General features: G+C 49.8%; 4 protein-coding genes across 4 annotated transcripts; 3 read left to right on the forward strand and 1 right to left on the reverse strand.

Moving 5' to 3' along the window:
- Positions 1-729: 729 nt before the first annotated feature.
- Positions 730-1425, forward strand: FIBRA_08928 (uncharacterized protein; the record flags this gene model as incomplete). Its single annotated transcript, XM_012330538.1, has 1 exon — positions 730-1425. The coding sequence occupies one exon, from the start codon at positions 730-732 to the stop codon at positions 1423-1425; it is 696 nt and encodes a 231-aa protein (XP_012185928.1).
- A 2211-nt stretch (positions 1426-3636) lies between these two features.
- On the forward strand, positions 3637-4534 carry FIBRA_08929 (uncharacterized protein; the record flags this gene model as incomplete). The annotated part of the gene is made up of 5 exons (XM_012330539.1): positions 3637-3924; positions 3995-4231; positions 4287-4319; positions 4394-4458; positions 4519-4534. 5 exons carry the CDS (start codon positions 3637-3639, stop codon positions 4532-4534), a joined length of 639 nt encoding a protein of 212 aa, XP_012185929.1.
- Positions 4535-8423: 3889 nt separating this feature from the next.
- Positions 8424-9114, forward strand: FIBRA_08930 (uncharacterized protein; the record flags this gene model as incomplete). Its single annotated transcript, XM_012330540.1, has 5 exons — positions 8424-8549; positions 8611-8826; positions 8892-8924; positions 8982-9046; positions 9102-9114. The coding sequence occupies 5 exons, from the start codon at positions 8424-8426 to the stop codon at positions 9112-9114; spliced, it is 453 nt and encodes a 150-aa protein (XP_012185930.1).
- A 5102-nt stretch (positions 9115-14216) lies between these two features.
- FIBRA_08931 (uncharacterized protein) lies at positions 14217-14905 on the reverse strand (the record flags this gene model as incomplete). Its single annotated transcript, XM_012330541.1, has 5 exons — positions 14217-14229; positions 14282-14346; positions 14406-14438; positions 14494-14733; positions 14783-14905. 5 exons carry the CDS (start codon positions 14903-14905, stop codon positions 14217-14219), a joined length of 474 nt encoding a protein of 157 aa, XP_012185931.1.
- Between the last annotated feature and the right edge of the window lie 2464 nt (positions 14906-17369).

The following is a 17369-nucleotide window of genomic DNA, read 5'->3' on the forward strand; positions in this document are numbered from 1 at the left end:
TAGTGGTTCTGTACATAGAACTTGTAGGTGCGTTCACTATTCGTTCAACAGAAAGCAAAGTCATCCGATGTGGTAGGCATTGCAAATACACCGTACAAACATGTGCTCCAATTCATGTCCCACTCTAGAGGCTTTTCCCTATGGACTCGAAAATGCCTCACCTTGAGAAGCATATGTACGAGTCCTTTGTGAGCTTCCCTCTCTCATCGGCTCTCGTTTATGGCAATTTCATGATTGCATCTCGCAGGTCGAATGTGTACGGGTAGCGGGACTCTGCCCAGGATACCATGTTAAGATTGCGGCCGATGAAGGCGATACGAGGGCTGACTCTCGGCTGAAAGTAGATGCGGCATTGTTTTCGGGAGGAAGATGTACTGCAGCTAGTACCCAAGAGGCCAAACTGGGAGAAGCAGCGATTATGGATTGGTTTTAAGCGGGAGATTTCCAACAACGATCCACTTCAATATTTGAAGCCAGCGCGCTGCGGCGACGCGGCAATCGAGGTCAGATTATCTCGTATGCAGAAGACATCTTTCAGAGGCAACATCGATGTTTCTTGATCAGCGTCCTTCTGCTCGGAGACTATGCTCATCTGCTTTACTGGAATCGCGCTGGTGCTTATGTCAGTAATCTTTTCAATTATCATCAAAAACCAGAGTCGTTAGGTGATTTCCTGTGGCGATACTCTCATCTGACCGACGTGCGGCAGGGTCTGAATCCGCCGGTGACATGGGTTGCAAAGGGCTCTGCAGAATTACCACGGGATTTCAGGGCGCCTTGACCGGCATCGGCGTTGAAGATGTTGCCCCGTACGTGAAGGAGTACTTCAAGAAGAGCATCGAGGCCGTTAAAGGAGTCAACAAGTGGTCTGGTTGGAAGGTCGCTGTGAGCGCAGAGCCGGTTCCATCAGCAGAGCTGCATGATTGCAACGATATCGACCCGCCTCCGTCCAGCGTCGGCTCACAGTCGTCAATATCCAGCAACGAGTCGTCAACACTTTGCGTCGAGTCATTGGCGTCGAGCGTCGGGTCGGCAACCTCTCACTTCGACGCGGTTGCGACGCGGTACTATCTAGTCGGCAGACCTCACTTCATGGCTCCCGGAATGGTCGGGCGTGACACTCATGGATATGTGGCATATGATCCAGAACGGGACATTTTCATGTTTCTCAAGAATGCGTGGCGTATTGACCTTCCCGGAATTGAGAAGGAGGGAGAAATGCTGGCGCTTCTCAACCGGAAGGGAGTCAAATTTGTCCCAATGCTCGCCTGTCATGGTGATGTCTCCAATAATGTTCGATCTGCGTCCATGAGACAATTCCAGCCACAGAGAACAGTTACGCAAACGTTTTGGAAGTCGCCTGTTGGACCTGTGCCAAGACAACCCTATGTGAACGCATGCCCACTATCGCCTTGTCGTCGCTAAGGTTGGAAGACCGTTGGAAAATTTCACCGATGGACATGAATTGGTGGCAATTGTATTTCATTGAGTGATAGGTGAGACGTCTTGGCACGGTTATGCTATTTCCGTTCTAATGATTGTTTTGGTAAAACCCACATGGGTGCGGTGCAACTTGCGAGTATCCTTCACAGAGATATCAGCACGGGGAACATTCTCCTCTTTGAGCGCAAAGAAGTATCTGACACGGGAGAAGTGTTTTGGACGCGACAGGTATTTTTGAATGACTGGGAGTTTTCTCGTCCCATAGAGGCGCCGGGTTCAATGTCTGGGCCGCGTCGGATGGATTGAACGGTGAGCATGGCTTACTTGATGCTAACAGAAGCTTACTTTAAATCACCTTTTGTGCAGGGAATGTGGCGATTCCGCTTTGCAATCTTGTCTACAGAGTCATGGAGAGCTGTCAAAATTGCCGATGAGTTGAAGTCGTTTTTCCATGTGCTTCTCTACAATGGGATCAGGCATCTTCTACGCAATTGCCAAAACGTTGGTTTTTTCTTGTACGTCTATTTGACATGGCTGATGTCTTGGATGGCAGCTGCAAGTGCAATGCTGTGGAAAAGGGCTCTATCGAACTCACTGGTGGGAAGACGAAGCTACAGTCTGGTTACATACCAGCAGTCACCAGATTGAATGCCAGAGACATAGTGCGTCTCTATTTGTCCTTGTCTTGGCTATCAAAGCATCCAAGATTTTCTTGGATAGTCATTGACCGGTCTTTGGAATACGTACTTGAAGTCGGCGCATGGCGAGTACCGTTTTTGGTTCGCGTTTAGCTGCACGATCTTATGGATTCCTCAAATGTATCCAGCTTTACAGTCACTTAATTTGTCGAGGCTTTCTACACCGATATGAACCGTACTGGCCTAATATGGATTCGTGCAACTGTTGCAACCTTTGACAGATAAAAAACTCTCAGCGCTAATTAGGCGTCGTTCCCACTGTAGTATCCGATAACGCCTGGCGATATCCTGATACAGAGGATCAACGCAGTGAGATGATTTTACAGGCGCGAAGAGATGATGACGAGGACGGAATAGCGCAGTCCGTTATGACTGCGTGATTGATAATAAATGTCAGTCTGAGACGGTCCATTTGACATCTGTTTTGAGCATGTATGTGTCACTATAGCTCGTTCAACAGTCGATCTTTGCTTGTATCGGTTCGAACTTATTTCTTTGCAGCTCACTTCAGAAGACACAGATGGACTCAACAGACACTGCATTGCATGGAAAAATCCTCGTCATGGACGGTGGAAGATGGCCCTCCGGATGAGATGCTTTTCACGTGCCGTGCCAGGTGCTGAACATACGCATGCTTGGCATCATGTTCTGTTCACACAGCTGCGATCAAAGACACGAACCCTGTATTGCATCGACATGGTCGCTCTCAGCGTGGCAGGTACTCCGGTGCATCAAAAGTCCGGTCAAGCCGCACCATAAAGCATCCGCGTTAGGTCCCACAGATTTCTTCCATGCAAGGCACGCAGCTAATTCTCTAGTCAAGCGATGCGAAGGACGGAACCTGACGCATTGCAAATCTTGATCAGGTCCGGGGTAACATCCTAACGCAATGCTGTGCAGGTCCGTCAGGATCGGCAGAGATTGCATCTTGCGGCGGCGCCGTAGCATCATATCCCAAATCAAACTAGATGTATTCAATTCCCGCTTTTACTTATATTGCACAGAGTATACCCACTGACCCGCCTTTTATGTCATGTGTTTCCCAGATGCTTGCCATCAACGCAAGTTGTAGGTTTCAGCTCAGCACCACTCGTGTGCAATCAATTTAATGCATAAACCCCTTACGGCATGAAAATGTTCCTGTACATGTGCAGAAGCTGGAAAGTACCTTTTCTACCTAAGCTCAGCAGACCCTAACACCCGCCGTTATGATTACCCTTGATCCGTACCTGAATTCATGGCAGATCCCAATTGCGCTACTGCTAGTCTCGCCCACGACGTCTGCCATGCCTTACGGCACTGGATGCATTACGCACTCGCTATGGACATGTGGCTTTCTTCAATTTTCCGGTACGAATTGGGATAGATGGCGAACGTAGCAGTATATAAGCTCCTCTTGGATGGACGTTCTCCACCAGCCTAGCATCTCCCGCTTCGCTCGAACACTCTTCTAAGCTCAACGTATATTGTCTCCCACTTTTCACCCGTGCTCATCATGGAGACTCAATACGCTGTCGACACAACTGTTCATACCTTCTCGGCCCAAACCCCTCCTGTCGCCTACCAACCTGTCCCTCCCCCCGTCCCTCAGATGGCTCCAATTACTCAGCTCGCCGCTGTCTCCCCTCAGACGAATGGCGCAGCTCCTGCAAAGCCGGCTCAGCCCGCGCCTGCCCCTGCTCCAAAGGCCGTGGCAGCGCTCGCACCCGGCAGTGGCGAGATCCTCCCCGAGTGCAGGGTCGTCATCGAAGTCGCAAAAAAGACGATCTTGTGCGTCAACGGGGTAAGTGCTTGAGTGTCTTCGTCTGCGCCACGCTGACGAGCAATGTTTTATTATTATTCTCACACGGCAGACTGCTACGTCCGGCTGGATACAGCGTGTCGAGCTTATTCCCGACCCCGCTGCGCCTCCCGTTACACTTACGGGACAGGGAAACGCGGCTCTCAAGCAGGCGGACGGAAAGCCCGGAATTGTGCTCGGCCCGTGGCCCGACACCAAATTCGTCCCGATCGTCTTCACCACACAGAAGCCCGGTGAGCCTGGGTTCAAGCCTGCGAAGACACTCGCGGGGGACTATTCGAAGAATACAGTGCGTTGTTCGTTTGACATGGTGGAGTAGCTAACATCTTTGGGCGATGTGATAGTTGAAGGTGCCGACTTTTGCTCAGTGCTACGTGGTGCGTGCTGGTCCATCTCACGCTGGTGCGAGGACGCCCTTGTTAACTCGATCTGTTTTGTGCATGGTATGTAGTTCCACACCGAGGACGGCGGTGACTCGGACGTCCACGATACGACTCTCGTCGTGTCCCTCATCGCGTATGTGACTGTTCCGTTCCCTTTGATATCTATTTGCTAATCTTGGTGCTTGCGAAACAGCTGCACTAAGCCGTGAGAGAACTGAAGTCCGCGGAGAGTTATGCGCACCGTGTCACTACCGTTATGTAATCATGTTTCATGAGCAGCTACACTTGTGCCCGTATATGTTAGTACAAGACGAACTCAGTGACATCAACAGAGTGTGCATTCCAACATTAGAATTTGAGCTGCGGATCTGCTCTCATGGCCGTGGGACAAAGAGTTGGGCACAATAAATTGCAGGTCAACATGAACAGGTATTCGAACAATAATATTTTCGGGTGTATGACGAAGAAACTTGTACTGTACACAAGCGGCGGCGCGTTCGGGTGCGCGAGTCACGGTTCACGTGATCAAGTCACACCGCGATTTCATAGACTTCGCCCTAGCGACTACCGGTCGATTGGTCGTACATTCCATCCAGATTCTCTCGGGCTTCCTCCTCCTCCTCCTTCTCTTCCCAACGCAGAGACCTGAACTTTTTCGAAATGAGTCGTGTTCGAAGCATTGATGAGTGTACTGAACTCATGCTGCATTCAGTGACTCACATGGCTCGTAGGTTTTTTGGCGGTTTAATATGAAAGTGTGCGATGAGCATTGACTGGTGATCAGTGCCAATTTGAACATTATGGGCCCGGTTTGCGGCGGCACCCATATGTGCGTGATTTGCCACCCCGTTATACCTTTACGCCGTTTTTTTTCTAGTTTTGGCGTCTCCAATAATCTCTTGCGGATTCTGCACAAATTCTTTGACACCATTTTCGGATACGATGTCGAACCAGTCGATGGCGGCGGAAGACTTGTTTCGTTTCTGTTCGTGCTCTTAACCCCCAGAAGGTGTGAAGGTGCGATGGGGGCGCCTATCTTACTTGACTTCACAGCTGCACGAATGTTTTCTATGCACGCATCTTCAAGTCACTGTCCTATTTTTTGTCATCGACCATCCTCTGTTGTTCACTCGCCCAGCTCGCGCACCTCGAAATGCTCGTCTCCTTGCCATCGAACTGCATTGATGACTTCGGGTTGGTATTCGACCACCGCAATGCAACGCTCAAAGCATGTATCCGCACCTGCAAATCCTGGTACCCCTGGAGAAACTATCGTCTTTTGCTCATGTCACCTCAGATTCGCAAGAAGAGCTCGATTCCTTCTCAGGCGCCCTCGCGTACCTTGTCGTGTTTCCAGTGTGCTGGTGACGTTTCGTTGTTCTCAATATCTGTACCTTGGTGTGGTGACTGCGGCTGCCTAGTCACCATAGCTTATCAAGATGGCCAGTGGAGGGAGCGTCCGCATACGTATCCGGTCCCATTGGATCGTACAACATTATCCAACATTTGCGCCTTCCGTACCCTGCTGTCGCGTTTGCCAGCGCTTCCATATTTGTAGTGTAACACTGCTTCGTGGAAGATAGGCAGTCGAGACTACCTGCGAAAAGCTCAAAGTAGCCAAATAGTTCTCCAAGCATATCACTTGATGGACCCTATCTCGCGGATGACCGATGTCTGTCTGACATTGCTTCTGCGAAGTTCGTCCGTTCACCCGTATCAGTAGATCGGCGACACAAACCTCGAATACCTGCTGTAGTTGGAGAGTTCCTTCAGAAGGTAGGAGACATGCTGACGGATGCGGTGCTGTATATCCCGTCTGTTGATGGCGTATATCTGGAAACTATCCGTGCGTCTCTGAAGTTGTTCCTTGAGCGCAATACTGACCTCAATGTAATATTAAATAGAGCCGTATCACGACCTTTCGTACAGTTGGCGTCTCCGAGTGCTCTGTGTGCGAGACGCGATAGCCTGTTCGTGTGCTGGACTCAAAATCGAACTGCAAGTTTTTGTCTTCAGCGTATTTCCCGGAAAGCTGAACCGCCGTTGTCCGCCATCATTCCACGTGTCCTGTGAATTCCTGGTTACTATGGAAGACCGCAAACACAAATGGTTCATTGGCGAGGACGTACGCTGCGATATAACGTCATTCGCTTTGCTCGGCTTTGAACACACGTTCAAATTGCAGTGTAACTGTGTGGGCTGTGAAAGGTGATAGAACGATGGCGCAATAGAAGCTGGAGTGTGGTGCCGAGATGATTTCTCTGTCGCTTCCTTACGTCTCCGAGCTGCCTACTGCGCGAGGGAAAGAGGTTATGCGTGTCGTTCAATAGTCAGCTCTCGATCTAACGTGTGAACGTAGACACGCTTGATTTTCGTTTGGTCTCCAATCAGAACCTTACAGCGCACTTGTCCAGGAAAGCTGCTGGCCTTGTAACGAGTCGCAGTAGTTTTCAGCGATGCAGACAGGCCGACACAAAATTTTGTTCACACCTGCATGTTCTCGCCTCTGTACCCCTACACACGCATAGCAATTTTAGCTCATTGCTAGTCCGTTCAGAGGGCCGCGTACTAAGGGCGCGGTCGAAGACGCTTGAGCTTTTAGATCACAATGTAGAAGTCTGTTGCGGACTCTGGGACGACTCGTAGAGTAAGGCTGCTTGGAAAATCAAGCTGTGCAGGAATCGTACGTCAGGAGGCGTGTTTGCGTACATGAGGAGGTATGTCACTCTCGCACGGCTTCAAACTGAGTCCTTACTGAAACGCACATTTGCGGGCTTGTTCCTCCTGGTTAGCGTCTCATTGTGGTAATTTCAAGTCCATTGTGGTACTCAGTAGTGCTATCAGCAGACCACTTGTCGTGTAAGGAGTTTCATCAGCAAGAACGGGCATTACTGAAGCGCTGGGGCTCTGGAACCATTTGGCAGCAGCCGCAGATTAACTGAAGGCTGCAAACATTTCACGTGGAATTCCTTGTAAGCATGATCTAGCACAATTGGGGTGCTTATGATGACTGTAAGTGCACAGCACACCCGATTACATGTCTTGAAATTCCGGCGTGTTGGAGCGATTACATAAGGTTCTGGCAGCTGAGCAACCTGACAGCTGAAATTGCTTCTGAACTCATCTGGAAGCTCTGGTACAGCGCTTCAGATAATTTCTTGTTTTTCTGAAGTTCATGTCTCCGCAGGTTATCCTCCATTCGTCTAAGAACTTTCCGGTAGTGTTTGAGTTTAACTCGGAAGTAGTACGTCTCTCCGAATTGCTCACGTACTACCCGTGCGGTTCTAGGTGTACCAATGCATCTCGTGTATGCCCTAGAGTAGTGCATTGCCTCGCTCATACCACGTCCATCAGTGGTAGGACGACTCGTGCACGCCAAACTAATCTCCCCGAGATCACACGGGTCTTCACTAATGCACTGCGGCGGTTTCCCGCCAGATGGTGACGAAAAGACGCACTTGGAGACGCTTTGACTGCGAGTTGCAAATAGAAGCCTGTCGTAGACTGCGGGACAATTCGTAGAGTGACATTGCACGCAAAATCGAGGTACGCAGAGGTTGTACGTCTGGAGGCATTCGCATACTTCTGGAAAGGCAGCACTCTTGGATGGCGTTACACGGGATTCTTGTCGAACAGCACCTCTGCAGTGGGCTTGCTTTTCCTGGTGAGTATCTTGTCGTATTAATTTCAAATCCAGTAATGCTCGCCGGTGCTATTAGATGCCACACCTATGAAGAAATAATGTCACCTGTTCCGTGCTTTTTGCAAAGGGCCCAAATGCTTGCTAGACAAATGAGCTCGCCTGCTGCCTGATATGCGCGAGCTCGACAACTGCGAACTAACACATGGCCTGACACGACCTGTGCTTTGTCCAGACCGCGCGTATCCAGGGTACGATGCTTCGTACACGCCAAACCCAGTACCCGTCCTCAGCGAGTCGCGCCCATAGCAGCGACAAACATCCGTGCGTTCCAGTTTGCTCCAATCCTATAAAAGTGACCACCATATGCACCCTCCTCACCTCCCCACCACTTCGGCAGCCTTCAAGCACCACTACTCTCGCCGCCAGCCGCTACCGCCGTAGTGTTCACTGTCGACATGTCCGATGAAACGAACGGCTCTGCTACCACCCCCACCAAGAAGCCCAAGCCTGAGCTGACGCCCGGTAGCGGCAATATCGTCATCGAGTGCCACATCATCCTCGAGGTTGCAAAGGAGACGATGGTATGCGCACAAGGTTATCTCCACCGTCTCTCCGTAGTCCTCTACTGCCGACTGGACGCAGCGCCTCGAGTTCTTCGAAGGTACTAACTCCATGGCAGTGAGGGCGCTCATTGGGAGCGGAAACTGTATAATTATGACCCCTGATGGGTACTTCTGGATCGTGCTGAGATCTCAGCCCGAGCAGCGCACCGTCACGCTTGTGTTCACCGTGCAGACGGAGGCGGACGGGTCATTCATGCCTCTCAAGGCGCTCTCGTCGGATTACACAAAGAACAATGTGCGTCGCTTCCCCCTCTTTTTTGCTGTTCGACTGCGGCTATGCTCACGCACATGATGCTGCAGATGAAAGTGCCGAAGTACGTGCAGTCCTATATGGTGCGTGGACTTTCTGCGGGCACGGGGTGCGAACACGTGCTGACGGGCTTGTTGCAGCTCCATACCGAGGATGGCGGTGACAAAGACTACCACGACATGACGCTCGTTGTGACCGTGATCTCGTACGTCGCTCGCCCCTGTCCGCGTGTTACACTGACGGACGTGTTGGAATGCCAGGTGCACCAAGTGATACTCATGCCCCGCGTTCCTGTCATCTGTGTGGGCTGCGGAGGTCCATCCTATAAAACGTGTTCTACCTGACGTACTTTCTATTTATGATGTTCATTTCCTCTTATGGAATAGAAACTACGTTGGTTCTGCAAGAATGCTCGCGTTGCAATGACATCTGCAAGTATTGACAAGTAAGCCTTCGACGAGCTCGGGTGTCCCGGGGGTGGATTTGCTCATTGATTCGGCAAGCGGTGCGATTCAGCGGTGTGAGGGTCGGTGGTTGGCCGTTTGATCGAGTGTGGGCCCAAAGGGTCAACGGGATCAGACCCTGTCAATAGCGAAGATAGATGGACGGTGTCGGATCATGGTGCACAAGTCATTTGACACTGCAAAGTATCGCATTACCGAACTCGACCATGAGCTAGGTCTTGGCTAGACCTGGGGTTAGCCGCGGATTGACCCTGGCCCCGTATGTGACCAGATGGTGTATGAGTTTGACCAGTCAATACCACCAATACCACTGGGTTTAAAATTGGGCTTTTCCCCAGTGGCTTTGTCTCTTGGATTCCAGTGCCGCGTAGACTTTGCGTAGATGCGACAGTGCGTGAAGCGTTTCCCCGAGCATGGCGGGACGAGTACGCCGCTAGCTTGCGAGAACGGAAGAGACGGAGGCATCGTAGATCAAGGACGAGCTGCGTATCGAGATCTGAAGAGATCATATCTTGTACGATATTCGCTGGTGTTGAAAATTTCTCCACGCAGGAGATTTTGCAGGGCCTGATGTTGTTCTTCTTGCGTCTATTCCCGCCCAGTTTCTCAGAGACAGATATATTCGAGTCGCGCTCATGCATATCCGGGGGCTAACGACCTCCACGCATGCTCTGCTCCAATCCTAGTCTCGTGCACGCGGCACCCATCAACGGTGGGATAATATCCTACATCTGGAAGTGAGCGTGAGGCGAGCTCGAATACCTCAGGCAGCGGGCGAGCCTGTTGATCTCGCATATATTTTGAGTGTATTCGAGTCTGGACCCTTTGCGAAAATGAAAAGCAGCCTTTTGGTGACGTTCTCCCCTTCTTTCGGCGATGTTCTCCTCTTCAACGGCATCCTGAGATCGTGCTGGGCCCGCGGCCGGCGCTGCTTAAGATGAGGGCGACCTCGCGCTCGTGTCTACCGTGCAGAAGCAGGCCGACGCGCCGTTCGTTCCCGTCAAGGTGCTCGCGCCCGACTACGCGAAGAACTTGGTGCATCCCGCATCCCTGCCTCCTTTCTTCCGTACTCCGGTCTGTTCTGCGGCGACGTGTGTAGATGCGCATGCCGACGTATACACAGTGTTGTGTGATGCGTGAGTGCCGGTGGTGGTTGCGCGCGAGGCGCCCTGACGGACTCGGACGCTGCAGCTCCACACGGAGGACGGCGGGGACAACGACTTCCACGACATGATCGCGGTCGTCGTCCGCTCCCCTATCCGCGTATTTTGCTGTTGGCTGTATGAGACGCTAATTACACTAGGCCGTGATACATCACCCATCGCACCAGTGGTTTCGGCCCATGGGCTACAGGGAAAATTCGCTCCGAATCGCGTTCCAAAGTGCTATTGCTTTCCATTGGTGTGCGGAGAGGTTATATGTGCAGATGTCCTGCGGAACCTGACGCCGATTCTGTATGCACTCGCAGCTGTGGGCTTCGAGGGAGGGTTCCGGAGAAACCCGTGGGCGTCTACATATCTATCGCCGTGATCAAAGGACTCGAATTTTCACTTCGACCCATCTCTGCTATCTTCTTGTTTGGCTGCCTTTGAACAAATGTAGTGGCGGTGTGTCTTCTCGTCTGCGAGCTGTAAGACGCTCCGACCCACTGACCACGCGAAAGTAACAAAAATGCAGCTACCTACGTCCTGCACAAACCAGTGGCAGCTCTAGGGCCGCTTATCGGCAAATATGCTAGATGTGGCCCGCTCATCATCTCAGTCCCTGTGTATTTCTCGCATAGCTTCACATGAGTACAATACAAAATGGAGCTGCCAAATATCCTACACATTCCGCAGCCGACTCATCAGCCATCAACCTGCTGAGATTTAGGTGAATAACAATCATCATCGAGCAAGTATCATCGCCATTTTGGAATCGTAAACTTCCATCCAAACGCGACCACGTGACTGCCGTGAAAATCATGCGGCGCGCCATCACGCGTCGTACTCGGACAGTCTAGTACGTTGGAGTTCATGATCATTGATTCACTGTATACTGACAGCGAAAACAAGATATTTCACCTTCAAGAATACCAAATTTGAATATCAAGACTCTTCCGGCTCCTGATCAGAATTGTGAGACACCGTAGCAACACCAGATTCTAATGGGGACGCGAAGTACACGTCGAAAAAAATCATTGAGGACGCATCAATGTCCTCAATTAATGCCTCGCGGAGGTTGCGGAAACATCTCGATAGCAAAAGGGTGGTCAAGCTATCGTGCGGATATCAGGCGCTAATTCCACGCTCACGAGTAAAATCCCGAGAATACTGACACTGCGATAAAATGTTCCATGTACAAGAAGCACTTACATAATTTGTGATTAGCAGGTGTCCTCAGACAGATACCAGATTTCGTCAGTTGCCCAGAATGTCATGTCTAACGTGTTGAGCGCAAAAAGCACTCTACAGGTCATAGGTCAGCCGCAGATTTCCATTCGACAGGGAGAGGGACTGCCTCACGTGAAGTAGGAGGATCCTAAGAAAGAGCATCGCCGTTACCAAACCTGGTTCATATCACAAACGTACTGCGAGTGCGCACCGTCCCTTAATAGCAACGAAGATAAAGGTGCTTTAGCGCGAGTCTGGCGGGTCACCCTACGGACATGATAAGTCTTGTGGAAAATTACTGTGAGTACAATGGTGTCGGATAGAAGAGGCTTCCTCTTGCGGCGACGGTGGCCGGGCAAGGCAGTTGTGAGACTAGATGTCTCTGGAAAGTGATAGTTTCATACGTCTACGCCGTCACAGTCAGAGTCGAAAGATTTCCGTATTGAAATTTAGACAAACCCGTTGGATACTCTAGTTGGAACGATTAAATCCGTCAGACAGCTAAGAGTGGGCGATAGCAAGACCAGCTTCGCATTGTAAAAGAAATACTACTAGGACGTCAGCGGCAGAACAGAGCCGACAGAGGGATTACACGCACGACATCTGCAATCAATGGCACCAGTGCTAACATGATCACAGAGAACGATGCACGTCAACTGCTCTCAGAAATGGCATATACCCAAAGTGTGGAAAATGCTGTTGTAGCTCAAGGCGCGGTGCGAGTATTAGGAGCCAGTCGACTGACCTGCATACATAATATCAAGATACCAATAGCAGGCATCCAACAACCATGTTACAAAATAGCCACTAGATGAACGTCAGATGAATGCTCTTCCGAAGCCCTCAAAAAAAATTTGTCGTACTCCTAGGAGGCGCCATTTCCAAAGCCAACGAAGGGTTAAGAAAAATCCGGGTTAATCTCACTTTACAGCCTGCATTCAGCGAAACGGCGAGGAGTAGACTAAGGGCCATGATCTACTCGAAATGAACTGTATGGCACAGTCAGAAGAGACAATTTGCGACGCCACACAGTGTCGACTTCTTTGTCGAAGCTTGTTATGCGATCGTATATGTACAGGGCTGGAGGGTTGACACGGTCGTAGATTAGCCAAAAGTTATCGAATAAAGTGCTAGCCCAGGAGAGAGATTATGCTGAGTAAGACCGTAAAACTTCGTTTAGAAAGCTCTGGGATCAGCCCGGACGACAGAATTCATATCTACAGCAAAACTCGTACCGACTCTGAAAATTAGCGGGACTAGGCGAGGACATGGTTTCATCATTCATTGCATTGTTTTAGGAGGTTGAACAGTGTTGTAAAGTAGAAATGGTAAGAGTATGTATGCACAGAGTAGAAATAATACCGCACAAGTTGAAGCTATCCACAATAGGTAGGGGGAAAAGTGGTTGCATGGCTTGATGACATCGTCATTTATATGCATATAGTAGCGCAGGTATAAGTGCCGAACAATTGGAGCGCCCCAACGTCAGGATCGCAACGCTTATCATTGCCAATCCTCGCTGAGCGCCCACAGGTAGGATCAAGTGAAAGCATGCTTACACCTAACGGAAGTCTATAATAATGAGACTCAGTCCGAGATATAGTAATCGAGGGCTATAGTAAGTACCTATAATATCGAGATACTGTACGAGTCAGTACGAGTGAATATAGGTACGTATAGACGATAACGAACGTACCTCAGTCCGGGATATGGTAATCGGCAACTGAGGGAAATCGACAGTTGCCGTATGAGGAAAATAATAGAGCGTAAGTAAGTAACGTATAGAAAGGAAAATTATACAGTATCAATAGTCCGTCTTGAATGTATGTTGCACGCATGACCCGTATTGCGATCTGCCGGCCGAGCCGGGAAACAATTTAGATCATTCAGTGCGAAGGCCACGAACATGGGACATGTCCCATTCAGAAGCCAGAGCACACAAGCAGGAAATTCTGATAAAACATGAGTGCGATGGATTCACTAAATAGACGAATGAGAACATCGAGGGAGGTGTAAGAATGGCGACAAGGATCCGAAATTCAATGAGCCCAAGGTTACAGGAGGAAATCCTGCGGATCTTGAACAGCGCTGTTGTTGCGTGGGTGAACGAAAGACAACTTTGGCCTATTGGGATCGAAAGATTATAAATGAAGCACAAGAGGCTAGAGACCAGCCTGGGGCTCCAGAGTTTGAAACCTGCAGCTTTGTCGTGAGATAAGATGGGGGACGCCGCGACACTGAGCGGAAGGAAAATCGTAAGCCCTCTGTATGAGCATCCGGCCCACACTATCGGAGTGACGTCAGTGGCTTTGCTAGGTACTTCTTAATGAGCCGAGTCGGAATGCAACACGTAAATTCAAGCTTCACGCAGTAATCAATCCAGTAGCCAAATAAGAGTCACATTCGATGGAAAACTTGTACAAGAACAATTTGTACTTCTAATAATTGAAGCGAGGAGATAACAACATAACAAGTACGCATACCGCCACCCATCGTTTCATGACGGTGTGTATGGCAATCGTCTGATGTCTCAACTGATTTACTTCGTGGTACTGAGATGTAGATGTCAGCCGGATCGATGCAGGAGCATAACTGGCTGCGTACGCAACAAGGGACAAGATCGCAGTCGTGTCATGGTAGTCTCGGTCTCCTCCATCTTCGCTGTGGAACTAAATGGATGTATGTTAGGGCTCAGGATTCAACAAATTAGATGCCGTATCGACGCTACCACATATGCTGTTGCAATTCCTTGAACGGTTAGCTGTGAAGACGTCGTTCAGCCAACTCATTTCCAGGGACACACAAGATTTGCACACCTGGTTGGACGAGCCTTCAGTCTCAGGCCTCACGTCGTAAGCCGGCTTGAAATCGGAACCAGGTGGCTTCGCACTGAAATCCAGTGTAATATTCTTCGGCGTGGTGTACGGGCCCAACGTCACGGCCTCTACATTCTTATCCGTCTTCAAGGGCTGACCTTTGTTTGCGGTCAAGGTATATGTCGCGGAGTCGCCTTCGACGGTGACTTTTACGCGCTGAACCCACTCTGCAGTAGAAGTCTACCATGAATATCGTCAGTCGCGTCCACACAAGTTCAACAATACTCACGCCGGTCACGGAAATGAAAGTGTTCCTTGCGACTTGCACGGTCACCTGGCATGGCCGGGGTTGGATGCCACCGTCATGGCCTGCAGAAACCTTCCTAACAAAAGTTGCCAGGCTGGTAGACATCGCAATTAGTATGGATGGTGGGCAGTTCTTGCAAAACACGAACAGCCCTGGCGCGTCTGCTTATACATCCTGAGCTCTATGGAAGCACGCCATAAGGATCCGAACTAAGAAGGACTGCAATCTGACCTTTGAGGGATATGTGTCCCGTGAAATGAGTAAAAGCTCGTAAGACGTTCCGGAACACTGCAAACTCCTCGGGATCTTCCCTTAGTCTCCTGAAGGAGCAATGCTCCGCCGAACCACTTGACCCTATGGTTTGCTTAATACCGGGACGTATTGAACTGTATCATATCATATCAATCGCATCTATATATTAGACCCAGGTCAGCAGTCCAGAAGCAATGAGTCGAAGTCAAGCACCCCATTTCCCGACGTACAATCACATAATGAGAGCGAAGGTCATCTGCTCGATCGAGAAGTACCCAAGACCACATATTCAAGAATCTGCTGTGAAAGACTTACCTGGGTAGTCAAACGTCATCGATCATTGAACATTTGAATGTAATTACGGCTGGGAAGTAATGTTGGACGATCGCTCTATCTAGACCGCGAAGAGCTTCATTTGATCCTCGCTCTACGGTTGAGCCCTATAGGTATAAGATGTAGTAGATAAGATGGATTCCAGGACCTGGATGATCAATCAGAATTCCATCTGTCATCTGGGTCAATGCACCACTTGAGCCTGTTCCCACGTCTAGTACTCGCTGGCACGATCGAGCTGCGGTAAGTATCCGCGAAAGTAAGAATTCATAATGTCCTTCCGTTTACGACGCCCTCCTATAACCGTTTTCTAAGAAAGTCGTTAGATAATCGATAACATTGGGCACCAACTACCACCAAGGAACTGAGTTGGGGGTTCAGCTACGCGCGAAAACCACAACACCTTTCATCAAAAGTCTTTCCCTAGCTTGTCACTCTGATGCATTATTACTCTGCAAAAAAATCTGAATCCTCTGATCGAGAAGAGTTTGAGGAATAGGTAGCTCGTGGTTTCTAGGCTTTGCTGACAGGCCACTTAGATGCCCTGAGTATGCCAAGTTGCGCAGATAGTACGGGGATGCAACAGGTTGTGTCCCCAATATGTATCACAGTCATGTCTCGAAACTCCTCCATTGCTCCTTCAATATCTGTGGAATGAGGGCAACTGATAAATATCAGGATACAGTATTTCTTGACAGGGCAGAGACGAACTTGATGCTACTACCGTGACGTATACAGTAGCTACGCCCTGTGCTTCCAGTTCGAAGAACACAGTTGTTGTTCTGTCGGGCTCAGGAAAGACTGCTGCTAGACCAGGCGGGAGTAATGTCCTGCTACTATACCAATGTCAGATCTGCGGGTCGGTTGAAAGTTATCAACTGAGTCTGGCGGACGACACATTGAGCGCCTCATGGGCCAATATCTTGACTCGCGCTCGGGCCTGTAGGGACTGTGATATATAATCTCAATCCGACGTCGTGTAGACTGAGGACTAATGTATGTACCTGTAATATATAACTAGAGAGCTATAAGTAATAGATCGCATAGAATGAAGGACATACGCACTCTCAATTCGACGTCGTGTAGACGGAGGTCTGAGGTGCGCGGGCAGCGATGTAAAACGTATCGTACCGCGAATTACCTAATTTAGAAGGACAGTAAATAAGATACGGAACAAGTATAATAAGTACCTAATAGTGTCCGTTTGTATTACTGACTTCACAATCCATTTAATTCGACAACACCCATAGTGAGCTTATGTCTGCTCAACTGCTGCTGTCGATTCCAGTGTACCATACTACCAGCCTTGTCGCCAACTAGCTGAGCAGCGAGAGAGCAGGATATTTTTAAGAGTATGCCTAGCTCAACTTAGTTGGAAACGTAGGGTGAGCAACAAAGCCGGACGATATAGTAGTAGAAGACGCAGTGACGGAGCTGGACGGACGCAAAAATTGGAACGGTCGAAGGAGACTGCATAGGCGCCGATACATTGGTAGCAGCCACAGACACGTGGTCGCGTTCAATTCTAAATTCAGTGTGCAAGTTCAACGGGAATGCCACTGCCAACTGGCCGAGGGCCGACAATTATTTCCTCAAGTGCAGCCTGAGCAACATACCCCCACAAGTGATCTACGTGGGTGAATTGCGGCAGTCAGCGCGTGGTCTTGTTCTGTGGCCAGCTGGTACTGTGGCTGCTGGCTGGGCCACAGCCGTGCGCTTACATATGAACCGACCCACTTCGACGAGGCTACTATAAATTCTCAGACTCCCTTGGTTTGACGGATTGCAGGAACTAGTCCTTTTGCCGCTCAAGGTCCATCTGTCGATTTAACGCGGAAGATCCTCAGACAAGACATGAAGGGTCAATTCATCAAGGTCTCATATGACGATTTCATGCGGTCGTATGTTTCGTGTCCACTCAGCGACGCATCTCTGCCCAAATTTGAAGCCGCCTTTGACGCGATGCCTCAACGGGCAACAAGCG

Source organism: Fibroporia radiculosa (assembly GCF_000313525.1).
Source record: "Fibroporia radiculosa TFFH 294 genomic supercontigs, scaffold4958, whole genome shotgun sequence".
In the NCBI taxonomy this organism is placed as follows: Eukaryota; Fungi; Basidiomycota; class Agaricomycetes; order Polyporales; family Fibroporiaceae; genus Fibroporia; species Fibroporia radiculosa.